Consider the following 17,203-nt stretch of genomic DNA (forward strand, 5'->3'; position numbering starts at 1 on the left):
ACTTTTCAGAAGAAAAAAAAGAAGGTGAGTGTTGAAAAAAAAAATATTTAGCTGACCGACACAAATGAAGCGAAGTACTTGTTTATTTATTAATAACAAAGCTGACGGTAAAGGGTATCCCTCAAAGGTTTAGGCTTCATTAGTCCAGATTTTTTTTCTACAGAAACTGACGCTCGTACTCGTTAAAATATTTTCGGAAGGCGAAACCTCTCGATCGTCTCCCGGTTGCGAGCTCGCGCGACGGCTAAAACGCGAAGGCCGACAACGTTAAATAAATATTTAACTAAATCTCGCGGAGTGAATGTTTCAGATCAATTCGCAATATGCGGATATTTTTGTTTGCGAAAGTTACCTATATGAAGAAACACCCGAAGAAACACACACGCAATAACCCATCGGTGTAAAAAGTAAAAAGATGTATAGTAATAAAAACTATGTACATACGTGCAAGCGTACAATATTTTTTTTTTTTTTTTTTATAAAATATATTTGTAAGAAACATATGTAATTGTAAACAATTTAAGATAAATATGTTAAATACCCGAATTGAAGGAAATTTACTCGAGTCTACAGCTTTTTTACAACTATAAAAATGTGTGCAATTTTATGTTACATATTCACGTGCGTGTAAAAATAATACGTACGCATGCATGTAATATAAAAATACATAAACACACTTATAATACAAAAAATTATTTATAGCACAAATATAATTAAATTGAACGTCATATTCGTAAGCCGATAAAATACTATCGTCCTTCTAACATGGCAAATTTAACGCTAATAGCCTTCGTGTGACGTCTCCCGACACCTCTCGCACGGGAAATGTTTTCCCTGCCTGAACAGCTTACAGGTTATTTCCAAGTTATACGAAATTTGCGAGAGTTCGTTATCGCGGCCCTATCTCGCCTATCCCCGACCCATCCCCTACCTCTCCGACGTCACTCTCCCTGTCACGGTGTGTCGTGAGAGAGAGAAGGGGGCAATGATAGAATCCTCGCTCTGTTTAAGAAAATTCTAAAGCAAATTACCTATTTTTAGTTTATTAAAAGATATTTTTGAATCGATTTTTTTTACAGAGTTCCAAATTCTTTTGCGCACAAAAATGAAGACGGCATATTTATGACGAAAAACACATTTTAAACACATTAATAGAAGATTGCCGGCACATCGCTTTACTTTTGAATTATATTTCTTAAAAACAAAAATTAAAAATACAACCTTAGAAATATAATGTAAATTAAGTTATAAAATTAATCATATTAAAGGTTATATGAACAAAAAACTCAGTTAAAGTCACGCATTAAATTTAACTTAAATTGAAAGTTAATTTGAAAAAGCATTATTTATATTAAATCAGAGAGCTAAAATTTTTCTTAATTAAATCACTAAAAATATGGTAATATACATTATCAAATGAATATAATTATTTCATTTGTAAATTAAATTTACATGAAATAACAAAAAAAAATGCTTTTCACATGGAAATGTATTTTCTTGTACTTTTCTGTTTACACAAATAATTTTTTTAATTAAAAAGAACTGATAAGCTAATAAGTTTGTGCGTTTGAAAAATAACCAGCTGAAATTAAAGATCAAATCATTTAAAGTTAACCAAGTTAAAGTTAAAAGTTGAACTTTTTAACTAGCACCACCCAATATCCTGGTATTAATACAGTACAATGTTTAAGTTCCGAAAAATAAAAGAAGTTTTAAGAAACCTGCACTGGCGACTTTTCTCTCTACATGCTTCAGGATTTAAAACATTTTTATTTTCCGTACTTTAATTAAAAGAACTCGGAGCACATTCTCACTGCAAAATCAATTTAAAAAAAAAATATCCAATAAAAAAAGAATGCCGGCAATTTGATTTATAGAATCCTCTTAACGAGGACGGGTATTTTTGCTCGCTCGCGCGTACACGCACGCGACGGACGGGGAAACGGGAGGAGAGTTTCACGGTAACAGCTGTCTATTAAGCCACTCTGCCGTCGTACAAAACGATCGTCGTGTAAAACGCCACCGGTGGCACTACAACTTTCGTGACCGCGATGACACGCCGGCACGCTACGCCGTTTAATCTCGACGGCCGTGCGTGCGTGCGCGTCGGGCGGTTCTCTCTCTCTGCAACGTAATCGTAATTATCATATAAAACGACGTTGTTGTTCGAGCAGGTACAAATTTCAAGACCCTTATCGCGAACGCGAACGTTACCCGCGCGCAACGAGGGCCTATCAGCGTTGTACACACCCCGCGCGGGGGGCCGCGAGGCGGCGATAACGCTTCTCGTGGCTACCGAAGACGAACGCGAATGAACTTGAACGAATTCTTATCGTTCGGAAGTCCGCGCCCCCGTTTTCATCTACTTCGTAATAAAGTTACGGCACACCGACGGCGGACAACTTAATACGTACTTTGGCGATCTCTCTCTCTCTCTCTCGCTCGCTCTTTCGTTGAGGTATACGCGTGCAAGGACTTTACGTTTAAAATTAAGAATTGTTGTAAACTTTTTCTTGCGTATTTCTAATAAAATTCATTCTTAGAATATTAAAATATTTTTTAATTGTTGACTTTCTCTCTCTTTCCGCCGAATCGCTCGACATTATCTTTGGGAAGTATTCCGAAGCTTTCAGGATTATTAAAAATTGAGAATTTGTATTTTTAATGAAAGTAATTCAATTTTCCTAGATTCTTTTTTTTTCATTGTGTTATTATCTACAACCTATGTGATATTTTTTTATGATGAAAAAAATCACAAATCCAAGATAAAACTTTTAATCAAATTCTACCTAAGTGATATACATTTCTGAAATGGTACAACTTTGATTATTAAAGGGACAATTATTTTAAATAAAAAAATATTGTATTTTGAGCCAATTAAGAATAAACATTACAAATTGAGAGTATTAAGTTTTTTCTCTACTAAAAATAATGATATAAAGAAATATGCGCCAATCTATAAAAATAAATTTTTATTTTTTGGCTGGCATAGTTTGATTTTTCATTAATAACATGTATAAATTTCTCTTTTTTTTGCTTCGTAATTTTAGGAAATACTTGGCATGAAATTTCTTGAAAATTTTAGATTTTAGAGTTTAATTTTATTAATATATTTTATTTGTATTTTCAATAAAATTAACTCTCTACTTTCCCAATAGAGTTTCTTTTATTGCTAACATCTGTGTCTTGCATTTTTTCTTACTATTAAAAAAAAAAAACTTAACACGAAATTTCTCGAATTTTTAGATTTTAGAATTAAGTTACTAAGAATTTTAGTAAATTTTGCTAAAAGTACACTAAAATTCTTTAAGGTTTACGTTGTCTCACAATTACCACGATTTTCAGGGTAATTTTTAAGAGAAAATTCTCTCCGTGCAATCACTATTTTCTACATTTTTTAAATAGTACGATCTAGAGTTACTGATTTTCTTTTATTTTCCAATCTAGATTCCCGATTGAAGCGCAGAAAAATTAAACGCTGCGTCTCAGAAACTACCGCAAAACTATCTCCCCAATTAATACAATGATTACTATATCATTCAATCATACGAACGCGGTCGCCGTTGTCGCAGGCGTATCCTCAAAACACACATTCAATCGAAGAGAGAACGTCGACGCGAGAGGGTAGGACCGCGTTTCTCAGACGTTTCCAAGACTTCCTCGCGAGATCTTTCATCGTCGAAGCGGCGCATTCGCGCCGCGGCCCCTAACTGGGACACTTGGCGAAGCGCACTTGATAGCGGTGCTGAATAAATGATGCAAAACCCGAGTATGTCGGAGCGCCAGCTACAATAGCGCGCGCGCGTTTTCCCTCGCGGGCTGACGAGTTCCCGCAACGTCATCTCACGATCACCACGTCGCTGCATCGCGAGAATTCCCCTCTCGTTTCCCCCTTTGTCTACCCTTCCTCACCGCTCACCCTCGTCACGCGTCGGTCAGATTTCACGTAGGACAGCAGCCCTTTCCGCTTCGCGCGCGCGACAGCGAGGAGGTTCCAGGAGACGGAGGACGCTTCGCTTCTAATCTTCTCGACGAAGCGTTCCGTCACACCGGGATCTCTCTCCCTCTCTCTCTCTCTCTCTTTCCGACAACTCCGTTTGCGAGAACAATCAAACGTACTTGGCGCTCAACAGGTGTCATACACAAGACAATTCGCGCGGCGGTAAGTAACGCGCCTCCCGACGATGCTTACCCGGCGCGCGTTACCACACGGCGAATCGCGACCCTCGTCGTTTCCGCTCGCGCATACGTACGTATTATACGCGTACGGCGGAGCAGGCGGCGCACGCCCATCGCAATCACTTGTCATCCGGTCCCCGGGAGAGAGATGATTGCCGGCCGCCGGCTCGCAGAAGACGCAATTGTTACGCAATCGCGTGACAAGTCAGCGTGTTTTCGACGGAAAACCGGTGCTCTGGGCACGGAGGCGTTTTCCGTCATATCTAACGCGAGAGAAGAGGACGGAGTACATCCCGATGAATAAGGGGGTACTTACACGTGGCGGTGAGCAGCTGCGGCAGGTACTTCTTCCAGAAGGTGCACTGCCTCACTCTGGGACCGCTGCCGATCTCCGTGCTGTTGATGTCCAAGGTCAGGTACTCTTTATTGACGGCGGTGTGCGGCGGCCAGTAAGCCAGCGACAGCTCGCCGCTCTCGTCGATGTTCGGATCCCTGGATCGATCACACACAAAAGCGCACGTTTCTAAGTATATATAACGTCGACCCGGCGCGGCGCGGGTACCGAAATACCCGATCGCGTGAACGGGATCTTTTTAAAGGCGGTTGGCGCCTGGCATTGGGGCTGGATTCATTACGCGTGGATATTAACGAGGAACTAAAGATAATACCACGCGACGTTTCAAACCTAAAATTGCGCTAAAGTTTCGAATCTATTTGAAAGTATCTCCGTTTCCTCCGGTTAGAACAGCGATACTTGTTGCGGAAGGATATTCATTCTGTTCGCGTTTTATTTCTTCTACGTCTCGAAAAAAAAAGAGAACGTTTTTTTTCAAAAATTATAACACGATTATGTACAATAGAGTTTTTGCAAAATAAATTAAGTGAGCCTTATTTGACCCTGATCCTATGTACAGTGTGTACCTTTCGTAAAAATTGGGAATAAAAGTTGTACAGAGAAACATTAAGTTACAAGGTGACTTACCCCGTTTTCGCAAAGTTCGCCCAGTATCTCATCATCCTCTTCGAGAGCTGCACCTCCTCGTGCGTGTAACCCCTGGCTGGATCCAGCGGTTCCCCGAAAACGTAGCTGATCTCGTCGGCGTGCATGACCCCGGTCCATCGTGGCCACGGATTGTTCCTCGATCTGATAAAAATCGTTTTTTTTTTTTAATCGTACGGGATACAGGAAATGCAAATGTATCCGTCGCAGTTAATTATCTTTTTTATAACACATGAAAAATTCTCTAACTAGAGAGTTCATTAACTCTCCGCAGACCAAACGTGATCGTATTGACTTTTAGAGGCCAAAAAAAAAAAACTCTTTGAGAAACAACCGTTCACCCAGACGGTCTGTCTAAGCGGTAAAAGGCAAGGTGGGCCTGCAGAGGGTTAATTGCATCAGGATGCCGAAAATCGATCTTCCCCCCTCACCTGTGCTTATAGTAGTACATGTAGACGGTGTGGCCGGTATCGGCGTAACGGCCGGCGAATTCGTTGACGTTGCAGGTGAACTGATAGTCGCCGACGATCTTGTCGAGGGCGTCGCGATTCGCGTGGGGGTCGTCCGGGTGCAGCCAGTCGCTGTACTCGTAGATGATGGCGTGGCGGCCGATCTGGTTCACGTAGGGATTCAGCTCGGACACGGCGCTGATAAACTGATCGCGCGTCACCTTCACGTCGTCGGCGCCGTCGATGCGGAACAGCTCCGTCAGATAGTAGATGATGAAGTAGAAGCCCTCCTCGGTGTTGGAGCCCATCAGGATGTTGGTCTTCTTGAAGGAGGACGTGGCGAGGGAGCGTTGGGGCATCTCGTCGAGGAACGCCCCGTCGATCACCGGCACGAACGGGAACTCGCAGATCCCGAGTGTGCCCCATTCGTTCTTGACGAGCTCCTCCGCGTCCTTCGTCAGCAGGCAGTCGATCACCTCGCGCAGATTGCGATGATCGTGCGGGCAGCCGACCGCCTCGGCGAGCCGGATCCCGCGCACGATCGATTCCTCGCGCGAGATTATCGCCCACGGCGCGGTCGCCGAGCCCGACTGCATGATGGCTTGGTTGAACAGGTGCCTGGAAAGCAGGCGGTTTCGCAGATTTCCTTTCTTTAGCGACGAGGGAGAAATGCGACTGGACGTTGCGACGAGCATCAAATTGAAATGCACTCTGGCTTGTATTCATTTCAAAAATTTCCAAAGTTCTACTTTCAGAACAAAGTGGTACATCAGTATCGATAACCTTTCTCCCCCGTCGCATCATGCTTTTTTTAACCCTTCGTGACTAGAAATATTGTTTAAATATTATCCAGTAGCGCGAATGTGAAAATTCGATTTTAATTATGAGAAAAAAAAGTCTAATTATCAAAGAATGACCCAGATATAGAGCGCCAAACATTTTGAGAGTTGGACTCCTCGATCACGAAGGGTTAAATGTACTCGTCCGGGCGATTTCCGTCACGATTTCCACCTTGTCTGTAGACTTGTCTTGCTCTTTTTGAAAACTGACCTGGACAGCGGGGACAGGAGGTGCAACGACACGGAGACCGCACCCGCGCTCTCGCCGAAGAGCGTCACGTTCTCGGGATTGCCGCCGAACGCGGCAATGTTGTCGCGCACCCATTGCAGGGCCATCATCTGGTCGAAGAGACCGGAGTTACCGGGCACGTCGGACGTGCCGAAGTAGAGGAAGCCGAGGCTGGCAACGCGATACTGCATCGACACCACGATCACGTTCTCCTCCGAGACCAGGGTCTTGTGGTCGTACACGTCGAGGGTGGCCGAACCGGAGTAAAAGCCACCTGAAAGAAGGTTCGCAGAGATCTCCTTGGGTTTCGCGATCACACGGTGGCACCGACATATACGTACACAATATTCGCTTTCTTCTTTTCTTTTTTTTTTTTTTGCAATTGTTAGAAGGTAAAGAATCGCACGATTGTAAAATCCTGAATGTCGAAAAAGTGCAAGACGGAAATATTCTATGAAAATTATTTAGTTCGCAACGAAATGCTGTTAATTATAACTAATTAAAAAATAAATGCGGTCTGTGCAATAGCAATTAAGTTTCTTAATTATATTTAAATGTTGAAAATTTAATTGTATATAAATGTGTATATTTATATATTAACCACTGCAGAGGCGGAGGCACATGTGCCTCATTTTTTTTCATGCTGTTTTTAATGTCCTTTTGATTTTTCTGTTACATTTAACTGTTAATACGTGTGTAATGCAATTTCTATTAACATCAGTTATACTTAAAAAAATCTAATCCTTTTCTAGTAATACTTTAATTAGCAATGTATAAATTTCTACAATTTGATATGTCAGTGACAAATATATACATATGCATGCAATTGCTACCAAAACTCCGTTCAGTAAATAAAAATATATCCCTCTAATGGGTTAAGGAATTTCTTCCGTTGACGCACATTTTATTTCGACTTCCGGACAGGCTAATAAAAGCGGTCTCAAAAAGTGCGCTCCCGAAATCGGCCGCATAATTTAACGTGATTTTCTCACGTGATGCCGGGGGCATCGTTCACTTGCGTCGTCGTCGCCGTCACGCAAGTAATTTCGCCATTTGGTACTCCCTAATAGCGTAACGGCAGTTATTTTTTCTTCTAGTGTGAGTGAGGTCGCGCGTCACAGCTAAAAATATCTCTAATTGGGACAACGTTTGGATATTAAATTTTATTTTGCCGCATAAGCCACCGGCAGACGCGTCAATCACGCCGCCAACGAGCGTATATGGTGACGGGGCAATAAAAGAATCTCAGATTTATAACTAGCGTAAATGGCGGCATAATGCTCGCCTGACATCATTCAAAAGCGTGACGGCGGAGGCCTGAAAAGGCCTGGGACAAAATGGCTATTACGGCTATGCTTTCGGCCTCGCTATTGCCGAAAGAAACGCGAATACAAGGGAGAAGGGGGAGGCTCGAGAAAAACGTAGCGACCCCGACCATGCCAGACTCGAGCCGCTGCCACGAGATAGAGGAGCTGGTGGGGACTAAACTCACAGAAGCCAATCAGCGCGGCGGCCAATGAGCGCATACGAGCGATGTGGTAGCGACTTGAACCTGGAATCTCCGGGCCGACAGGCAACCGCAATGCGTCGTGTTTCCCCGAGAGACAAAACAATTTCGGGAATTTTGTTCGAGACCACGTTGCAGATCCAAGTGCGTTCCAAAAATGCCTTATTCGTGATTCGGTTTTCCGTAAAGGTAGCAGCAAGACGTGTTAAATCACATAGTATGCTATTTTTACATAAAAAAATTAAATCGCATACACACATTGGAAAAAAAGAGGGCTTTTGTTGCATGATGTGGAAATCTGGTACAGTGTGTTCGAAAACGAACGAATCAGATTATCTTATGAAAATTTGAAAATTACTGGATTTTAGTCAATGATATTTTATTAAAGTTTAATAAATTTAATAAAGTATATTTTATTAAGTCAATAATATTTTCTACAGTTATCTCGAGTCGCATTATGTATAAACAAAATTTTGCTTGGTTTCATCAAAACACACTCAGGCACACGTGGTACGATCGTATCATTTCTTCCCGGTGCACGGGAATGGCGCATTTTGTTACGCACTTAGATTTAAAAGCGCAGAGACCGGGGATTTCGCGTCGGCGAAAACTCGCGCCCGTATCGCGTGCGGGAGGATCGGAGATGATGGATTCTCATCACTGGGAACTCACCACCGAATATCCATACCATGACAGCGGCGTTCCTAGGCCTGGGCCGCGGCGCGACTACGTTCACGTACAGGCAGTCCTCGCTCAGCGGCGTGTTCGGGTTCCACATGGTGGCGCCGGCGAAGTCGCCGAACACCGTGTCCAAGATCTGCACGCAGCTGTTTGGCAGGGTGGTCGCGTTCAGCACGCCCGACCACCGCTCGACCGGCCGCGGGTGGCGAAACCTCAGCGGGCCTGCAACGGATAATTTACCGTCGTGTGGCAGTTACGGGGACACCGAAGGCTTCTTCTATAGTTAATTGACCGAATTCTACTTAGAAAATAAAAATATTAAAAGGATGCTGGAGTCGTCTGTTTTATTGATTGAACGTTATTAATTATTTTCGGATATGCTTGGCTCTTGACTGATTCCATAGAATTGTAAATCCTTCTCCAGAATTAAAGTATAGACAATAACAAACGGTGGCTAGCTACAATTTCGTGTGAAAAACGAAAAAAAGTTAGAAAATTATACTTTTGTGCAGTCGTCTCGTGACTTTCATCTGCAGCACTAAGTTTAAAAAAAAACTATACGTACAAAATAACTGTTATGCACCGTTGTCATTACAGGAAAGAATAATAATGTGCTTTCAGAAATGAGCTAGAAGCTTTGGTATAAAAGAATAATGTATCTAAAAATTTCATGTATGTATACAGATTCGGAAGAAGTCGATAAGCAGAGTAATATGAAAAAGATTTTTTTCGTTCTCGATATAAAATCCAATTCGCAGATTGATATTAACACGTGTACTTTAATTCTGGAAAAGAATTTCCAAATCTATAAAAGAAATATATACGAAAGCTCATTAATAATGTGCACGAATGACTCTACATTATCGACCTGGATCGAGTTTGAGAGGCAGTCCAGCATCCCCTTATGTTTAATTAAACTACCTTGTGTCACAGACTGGTTTAGCTAAAGTATCTCGCTGAGAGTAAAATTCTTCAAGCTCCACGTTGTTCCATGATTTTCTGGGGAATAGATTCTAAAGAAGAAAAATCGCTACGCTCACCGATCGGCTTCTGGGCATAGGGTATGCCGAACCAGGCGTCGACGGTCTTGTCGCTCTTCGCGGTGAGGGTCTTGCCGCGGACCATGCCCTTCCTGGTGTGCACCACCAGCGGATCGTGGTCGACGAGGGCGGCCGGTCGCGGGAGCTCCTCGCTCGACCTGGAGCTCCTGGCGTCCTCGTGCGACGACGTCTCCTGCGCGGCGTGCAGCTCGTGCTCGTGATGCCGGCTCCGGTGGGCCGGCGAGCCGCGGCAGCGATCCGGCTGCAGGACGAGGAGCAGGAACAGGCTCAGCACCAACAGTCTACCGGAGCCGGTCCGCCAGGAACTTGGGTTTCTCGACATCTTGCCTGTTCGGCTGCAGGAAGGAAGGAATACATCGCGCGCGCGCGCGTTATTTATCACGCAAAGAGATAATTGTATTTGTAAAATTAAAATAATCTTATATTCTGCATGTATTTTATTGTACACTGACAAGGAAACCTCGCAAACCCGAAAATTCCAATTTTAATAAAACTTGACATAAATGTAAAGGGGGTAAAAACATGAACTTGGAAATTTTTCGTTTGGACTTATAAACGGTTCGGTTTAAAGGGTTGAAACCACCCTTCAAAGTTGAGGGTTTTTGCCTTTTCTCGATGTATCTCGTAAACTAAACAAAATATCAAAAGATTTTACTAATAATAATATCAAAAAATTTTTTTTCAAAAAATAAATAGCATAGTTAAATAGAGGTATTTATACTGTAAAACTTTTGTATAAAATATTTTTTGATATCTCGTTTGATTTATGAGATACATTGAGAAAAAGCAAAAATGTCTTTACCTTTAAAGGGTGGTTTCAACCCTTTAAACCGTTTATAAGCTCAAACGAAAAATTTCTAAATTCATTTACGCCTTCTACATTTATGCCAAGTTTCATTAAAATCAGAATTTTCGGGTACGCAAGGTTCCCTTGTGAGTAAAAATGTTAATTATGAACGATTACTCGAAATTTATAAAAGAATCTCCTGAAAATTCTAGGTGAGATTTTGTAATCCAGCTTTGACATAAATTTATTTTATTATATCTTTTAATGTTGGTTATATAATCATACGATCGCAAAGAAGGAAACAATTACTCGAGTTCTGATTATTAAATTTGAGAAAAGTACTAAAAAGAAATAATATAAACGATCTGTCAGCAATACACGCATGGATCAGGCTTATCGGAAATACAGAATTCGAAAGATGCTTAAGCACACAATGCCAATTTAAAACGGCATATAATCCTTTATTATTTATACCAATTTTTTAAATAAAAACTCGAGTTATACGAGAACGCGCGTGAATGTATATAGATGTTATGCTATATTTATTTGTAATCGATTGTCGACATTTTGTATTATCGATAGTAATAATTGAAAAATTTTAAAAATTTAAAAACTTTCTACCTATTCTCTGTCTATTAATAAAATTCCATAAAAGTCGATAATTTTAAAGATAAAAAAAATTCCTTAATACTTTTCTGTTTTTTCCGGTAGAAAACATCATAAAGTTCAAATATTTTACATATTTAGGTTATAAATATTTGAACTGAAGAAATTAAATCAGGTTAAAAAATTTAGTAAAGGTTGTCAACTTTTATCCTCGGTGCAGTATCCGTAACTTCCCTTCCTCTTACTTCTCTCAGTTTGCAAAACTATTACAATTAATTTTTCATGTAAAACAAATTTGGACTCACATTCCTTATTGTGCCCACTTTCGGACGATCTATAAATTGCATCGGAATTCAAAATAGAATTCTATTTATAACTTTACGTGTGTGCGCCACATGTAATGTGTAAAATGTAAAAGAACGTCTGAAGGGAGAATCAGAAAATACACACATGAATAAAACATATATTAAAATGCACACACGTACACGCGTATCAAATTACACGGTATATAAAATTATAAATAGAATTCCATCTTGAAATCTCACGAATCTCCTGAATTATATAGATCCAAAGTGAGAATTCCACGTGTATATACGGCGTTGAATGAAGATGGGCAAATTATTTAAAATGTTGAGAAGCGGTTATTCGAGAAAAACCGATCCACGTGTAGCCTTCGAGAGTTGCGCTCCTCCGCCTGGGTGCATCGCGGAGAATCAAAAAGAGTTAATCCCCACCGGAAAACCGCTCGTTTCTTATCTACCTGGCGTATGATAAATCCGACTTCCATAAAGCGGCGGGGACCGTCGCGTAATAATTTATGCAACAATGCAAAACTGGATGCTGAACGAGGCGCGGCGGCGTTTCGCGAATAACAAATGGCAGCTTCGGGGATATAAGAGTACGTATACACGTATATACGTTTGTAAATACATTAGCATAACGCGCCCTGCTCTGATACCGCGTACCGCGTACCCGTGAGAATAAATCGAGTTCCTTTCCTTGCGTCTCTCGCAAAACGCCGCGGTTGGAGGCCTCCGCGTCGCGCGCAAATATCAAATATGAACGGGCCTCTTGTAAAAACGTAACGATCGAACGGGGTAAAGAGACTTATCTTCAACTCCGCGTTTCTGTGCGCCCTGGGACGTGAAAAATGCAAGCGCAAAAGAAAATGCTCCAGCGGTGGTGCATAACGTATGTCGCGGGCGCATTAATTTCGTAGGGGATCCACGGTGGAAAAATAAACTCCACCGGGACTCCAGCCGCGCGTTTAAAGGGAACGCGAGAAAGAACAAAAAAGAGAGAAAGAGAGAGAGAGAGAGAGAGATGTGATTTCCGAAAGATTTCCCGTCGAGCTTCTTTCCCTCCTTCTTTCTCTCTCTCTCTCTCCCTGAAAATTTTCCGCTCGTCCCTGGAAAATCTCTCCCCCTCCTGGCGCCGTGGCGCAAAATTACCCCCGCAGGGACAAAGTAACCCTACCTGACCGTAATTCAAGCCGCGGTCGCCAGCGCGTCCGAGAGAGAAACCGCGCTGGTAATTGAGATTATTTGAGTTAACTAAGCTAATTTAATTAATCGTACGTTATTTACGTCGGAATTATTAGCCGTTGATTATTTGGATTGCGACCGCGTTCCGTTTTTGGATTTACCTCACCGCGAACAGGGGAAATAAAAATATCCCTCGAATTTGTGTGTGTGTGTGTGTGTGGGTGTGTGACGTTTTTCTAATGTAAATTTTTCAATTTATCGCTATTTTATACCGCGAAGTAAAACTGCACTGATTTCGTTAATCATGGAGAAATTCGCGGAGAGAAACGCCGAGGATAATTATTGCATTGGACTAGACGAGATTCCGGCGACATTAGATACGGATGGGCTGTTAGAAATTTGTCCCGTTTAAATATTACATTATCGTTTTGCACACGCTCGCCATCTCTCCTTCTCTCTCTCTCTCTCTCTCTCTCTCCGTTCCCGTGCTTCTTCCGCCCAAGCATTCATGATACCGTCATGATAAGGTCATTATATAACTGACAAACGGATGACAAGTGTCCTCGGCTGTCGCTTAAATCTTTCCGCATAATTTTGCAGATCGGCGGAACACTGGGATTTCTGCCACCTGCCGCCCTCATCCGCAGCTGCGCTTCGCCCAAAATTCGCCCGCCCGAATCTGCGCCATTCCGTCGTAATAACATCGGATTTGTTACGCGAGAGTGATACACGCGACGCTAGAGAGGCGCTTTCCCACGGCCGGATAATTTTGCACGTCCATCTCCTCCTCAGGAACGGAACGTTATAACCCCCCCCCCCCCCGACACACACACACACACACGCGCGCACGCACGCGTGTGAACACGGGTCTGAAAACTTTTGCACGTCGTGCGTTGATATTCTCGGATAATATCGGGGAGTACGCCCGGGAATATATAGGGCGTCTCGAGATTACAAATTAAAGTGGATTTTGTTTCGACGTAGGGTGTCATCGAACGCGTGACTTCGATCACGGTAGGGTGGCCCGGAGTTGCCCGTACACACACACACACACACACACACACACAAGTTTTACCGCGCGAAACTTTTTTTTTTTAGCTTAATACACCGCAGAGCAACGTCGCAATCCTGCAAATTGCAGGGACATTACGGAACCATGCGAATGAAAAATTCCGACAAGGTTACGGCAATATTGGAAGAGAGCTTGCGGGATATTAAAAATAGAATAAGGCTCCATAATGCCGCCTTCTCCCCTACATATTGCATCTGATCCCCGGGATTTCAGGCGAAGACCGAGAAGATGGTGAGGAGTACGTGTACATACGTGTTAGAAAATTTGCGTTAAATTTAACATATATTGCGCGCGTCCCAGGCGGTTCAATAAAATTTCTCCCCCTCCCCCCCTCCCCCCAAAAATATAGCACTTCGATACAATTTGTTTTTGAATTGTGAAAACGTATATTTGTATTTTTCAATAAAATTAATATTTGAATAATATGCTATTGAATAATATTTGAACAACATTTTATAAATCCATCTTTGATTCATCCATATACTTCACTACATTTTGAAATTATTATAATTTATAACAGCTTTATTTTTAGTTGATATAGAAATATAAACACGCACACTGAGAGAAAAAAATAGTTGCGGTAACCATAATATCACTATAATTTATAGTCATTTTTGGAGCCAACAATACTTTTATAGTTATTCAACAATGTAAATTATAGTTGGTTTAACCTATATTGCAGTTCTCATAACCACATTAGTTTATGCAACTTATGATATGATTGCTATAACCAAAATGGAGATTTTTATATAGTTAGTTGTACCATAAAATAATCATTATAAGCATTTACCATAAATATATAGTTATTATTACTAATATTATAATAATAATTACTCTATAAAAATGATATTCTTAACTATAATAATTTTACTATGCAATTATGGTTACAAATACAACACATTTTTCTATCAGTGCAGGCTCACTATTACTAACATTATAGCGGTAATATCCATGAAAATGGAACTCCTAACCGCAATTATTTCAGCAATAATATTCGCAAATTTCAAACGCGTTTTTCTCCGTGCAAAAATACATATTTCTTTCGACGCGAGACCTCAAGAAAATCCGATTAATCGCCGATTTTAGTCCAAGCGAGCTCGAAATGTATCTGATGTATCGGAAGAACGATGAAAGGTAGGCGTGATCACTGCAGCGACGTTGCGCCAATAAAAGATATATTGCATCGCCCGGAGAGGAGACGTCGTGCCCGCAACATTACGATCTTGCGGCGAAATATTTCTTCAATTTTCCCTCCCCCTCGTGGATTCTCGCGATTGAAAGAATCATGCGCGTCGTATACCTGTAAACGGCGAGTTGTACTTTGACAATTTCGGGACATTCGAGATATCTCCGCCCGCCTATCGCACGTCAATTTTTAACGGCAAATTCTTCGGCCGCGGGATACACTACCAGGTAAAGCTTCACGCGCATTATTTCTTTATATGGACTCGATTTCTCCTGACGGCGTACCTGTCGTGGGTGCTCATCATTTTATCACGGCCCTTCAATTTTTCAACGTACCGGTTGTGCGCGATATAAGTCTCGAAATTAAAATTCCATCAAAGTAAATTTCATCTGTGTGCGTGACAGAGAGATAGAGAGATAGAGATAGAGAGTGAGAGAGAGGTAGGGTTTCTCTTTCCTTATCTTGTCCATTTAAACGATAAGTTTTTTAATTTATAAGAAGCGATAACCTTTCGTTTTAATGATAACTGGGAAACCGTCGGCACACAATAGACAAATTTGCTCACTTTTTGGACAAAAATCTTGCCAGAGTTCAATTCTTCATGAAACTGAATGCATTTTTTTTTAATACCTGTAAAAACTTATACTTTAAGCAGGAACTGCGGAAGTTTAGTTGTCGTTAAACCTACATTAAAGAAAAATAATCAAATGCGAGTAAACGAATAAATTTGCTGTTCTTAAACGCGAATTTCCAGAGCTCTGAAAATTTTTTATGTATGTATTACATATTTAAAATGATAATATGTATTTTTTTCAGAATTTTCTGCACGCTGGTTTTTTCAAAATAAATTTTTAAAATTTCGGAAAATTAAATTTTTTAAAATAAGACTATTATTTATTTGAATTTTGAATTTTGTAATTTTGACGTCAGAATCGTAATCAATGACTCCAAAAATCTATAAATGATTTATGATTTTAATATTTTATTTAGAATAAAAATGTGCCTTGGAGAGGTCATAAGTCATTTATAAGTGTTTTAGAGTTTAAAGGTTTACTCGCATTTAATTACTTTTCTTTAAAGGTAGGTTTAACGATAATTAAATTTTCGCAGTTCCTGCCTAAAATATAAATCTTTACTTCTATTTAAAAAAAAATGCATTCAGTTTCATTAAGAATTGAGCTTTGGTAAGATTTTTGTCCAAAAAGTGAGCGAAATTACCCACTGTGCGGCGCTTGGGTATTTTTGTCAAGGAAAAATCAACTTCAAATTTGCCAAGAAATCCACAATCGAAAAATAACATAAGATACCTTGTACATTGTTATCCAAGAGAAATGCGGTATGTTGTATCGTCGTATAATAATCTTACATACTGTAACTTTAGCCACGGGAAATATAATATCATAGCCGCATGAATAAGTTTCTGAATACACTATATTACTGATGTGTGTGTGTGTGTGTAAATTCAAAATAGTCCAATAATCGTGATACCGGGAATGATTCCACTTGATTGATTCTACTTAAATCTACAATGATTCTCTATTTAGAAAGGAATAAATTTAAAATATAGAATAAGATCCATATTCGAAACGCGCGAATCGAAATATAAAAATGTTAGGCTATCATCTCACCTTTATTGAATTCATTATATGCGAAACAATAACAAAAAAAAAACCCGCGCCAACATCTTTAGAAGAGCTTCCTTTATACGGGCGCACGAAAGTTTTTCATATAAAGTTTCACTTTTGAGAAAATTGACTTTAAAAGTTAGCCGAGTACGCGTACACTCGATTGCTTTTTAGATCCGTAAGACACACAAGTAAAGATGTGCGAACTATTCGAATATCAATGGAGTCGAAATAAGACGATAAGAGTATTTTATGTTTGACAGAATTCAAATATCTGAAAACACAAAGTATTAAGAAAAAAAAAAGTTTTGATCTTTAAGCTTTAGGATTTCAAAAGGCATAAATAGTGTTAAAATCAATCTTCGAAAAAAATCGATGTTTTAACACAACATAAAAATGATCGCCCCCCTTTTCAATGGAATAGGGGGAGATCGGGGCTATCTGTCTACGGGGGCTATGTGTCCACAGTACTATTATCTCAAATGTTAATAGGTAGAT

General features: G+C 40.5%; 1 protein-coding gene across 4 annotated transcripts in view; it reads right to left on the reverse strand.

Moving 5' to 3' along the window:
- Positions 1–17,203, reverse strand: part of LOC105839497 (acetylcholinesterase) — a 41,052-nt gene that overhangs the window by 3,833 nt on the left and 20,016 nt on the right. For all 4 annotated transcript variants that reach the window (XM_012685838.3, XM_012685841.3, XM_036287007.1 and 1 more), the window contains 6 exons: positions 9,925–10,280; positions 8,876–9,106; positions 6,679–6,970; positions 5,611–6,246; positions 5,162–5,323; positions 4,496–4,671 (listed from right to left, as the gene is read on the reverse strand). In XM_012685838.3, the coding sequence (XP_012541292.1) occupies positions 4,496–4,671; positions 5,162–5,323; positions 5,611–6,246; positions 6,679–6,970; positions 8,876–9,106; positions 9,925–10,267 (1,840 nt within the window). In that variant the 5' untranslated portion in view covers positions 10,268–10,280. The remainder of the gene's footprint in view (positions 1–4,495; positions 4,672–5,161; positions 5,324–5,610; positions 6,247–6,678; positions 6,971–8,875; positions 9,107–9,924; positions 10,281–17,203) is intronic.

Source organism: Monomorium pharaonis, chromosome 5, assembly GCF_013373865.1.
Source record: "Monomorium pharaonis isolate MP-MQ-018 chromosome 5, ASM1337386v2, whole genome shotgun sequence".
Taxonomy (NCBI): Eukaryota; Metazoa; Arthropoda; class Insecta; order Hymenoptera; family Formicidae; genus Monomorium; species Monomorium pharaonis.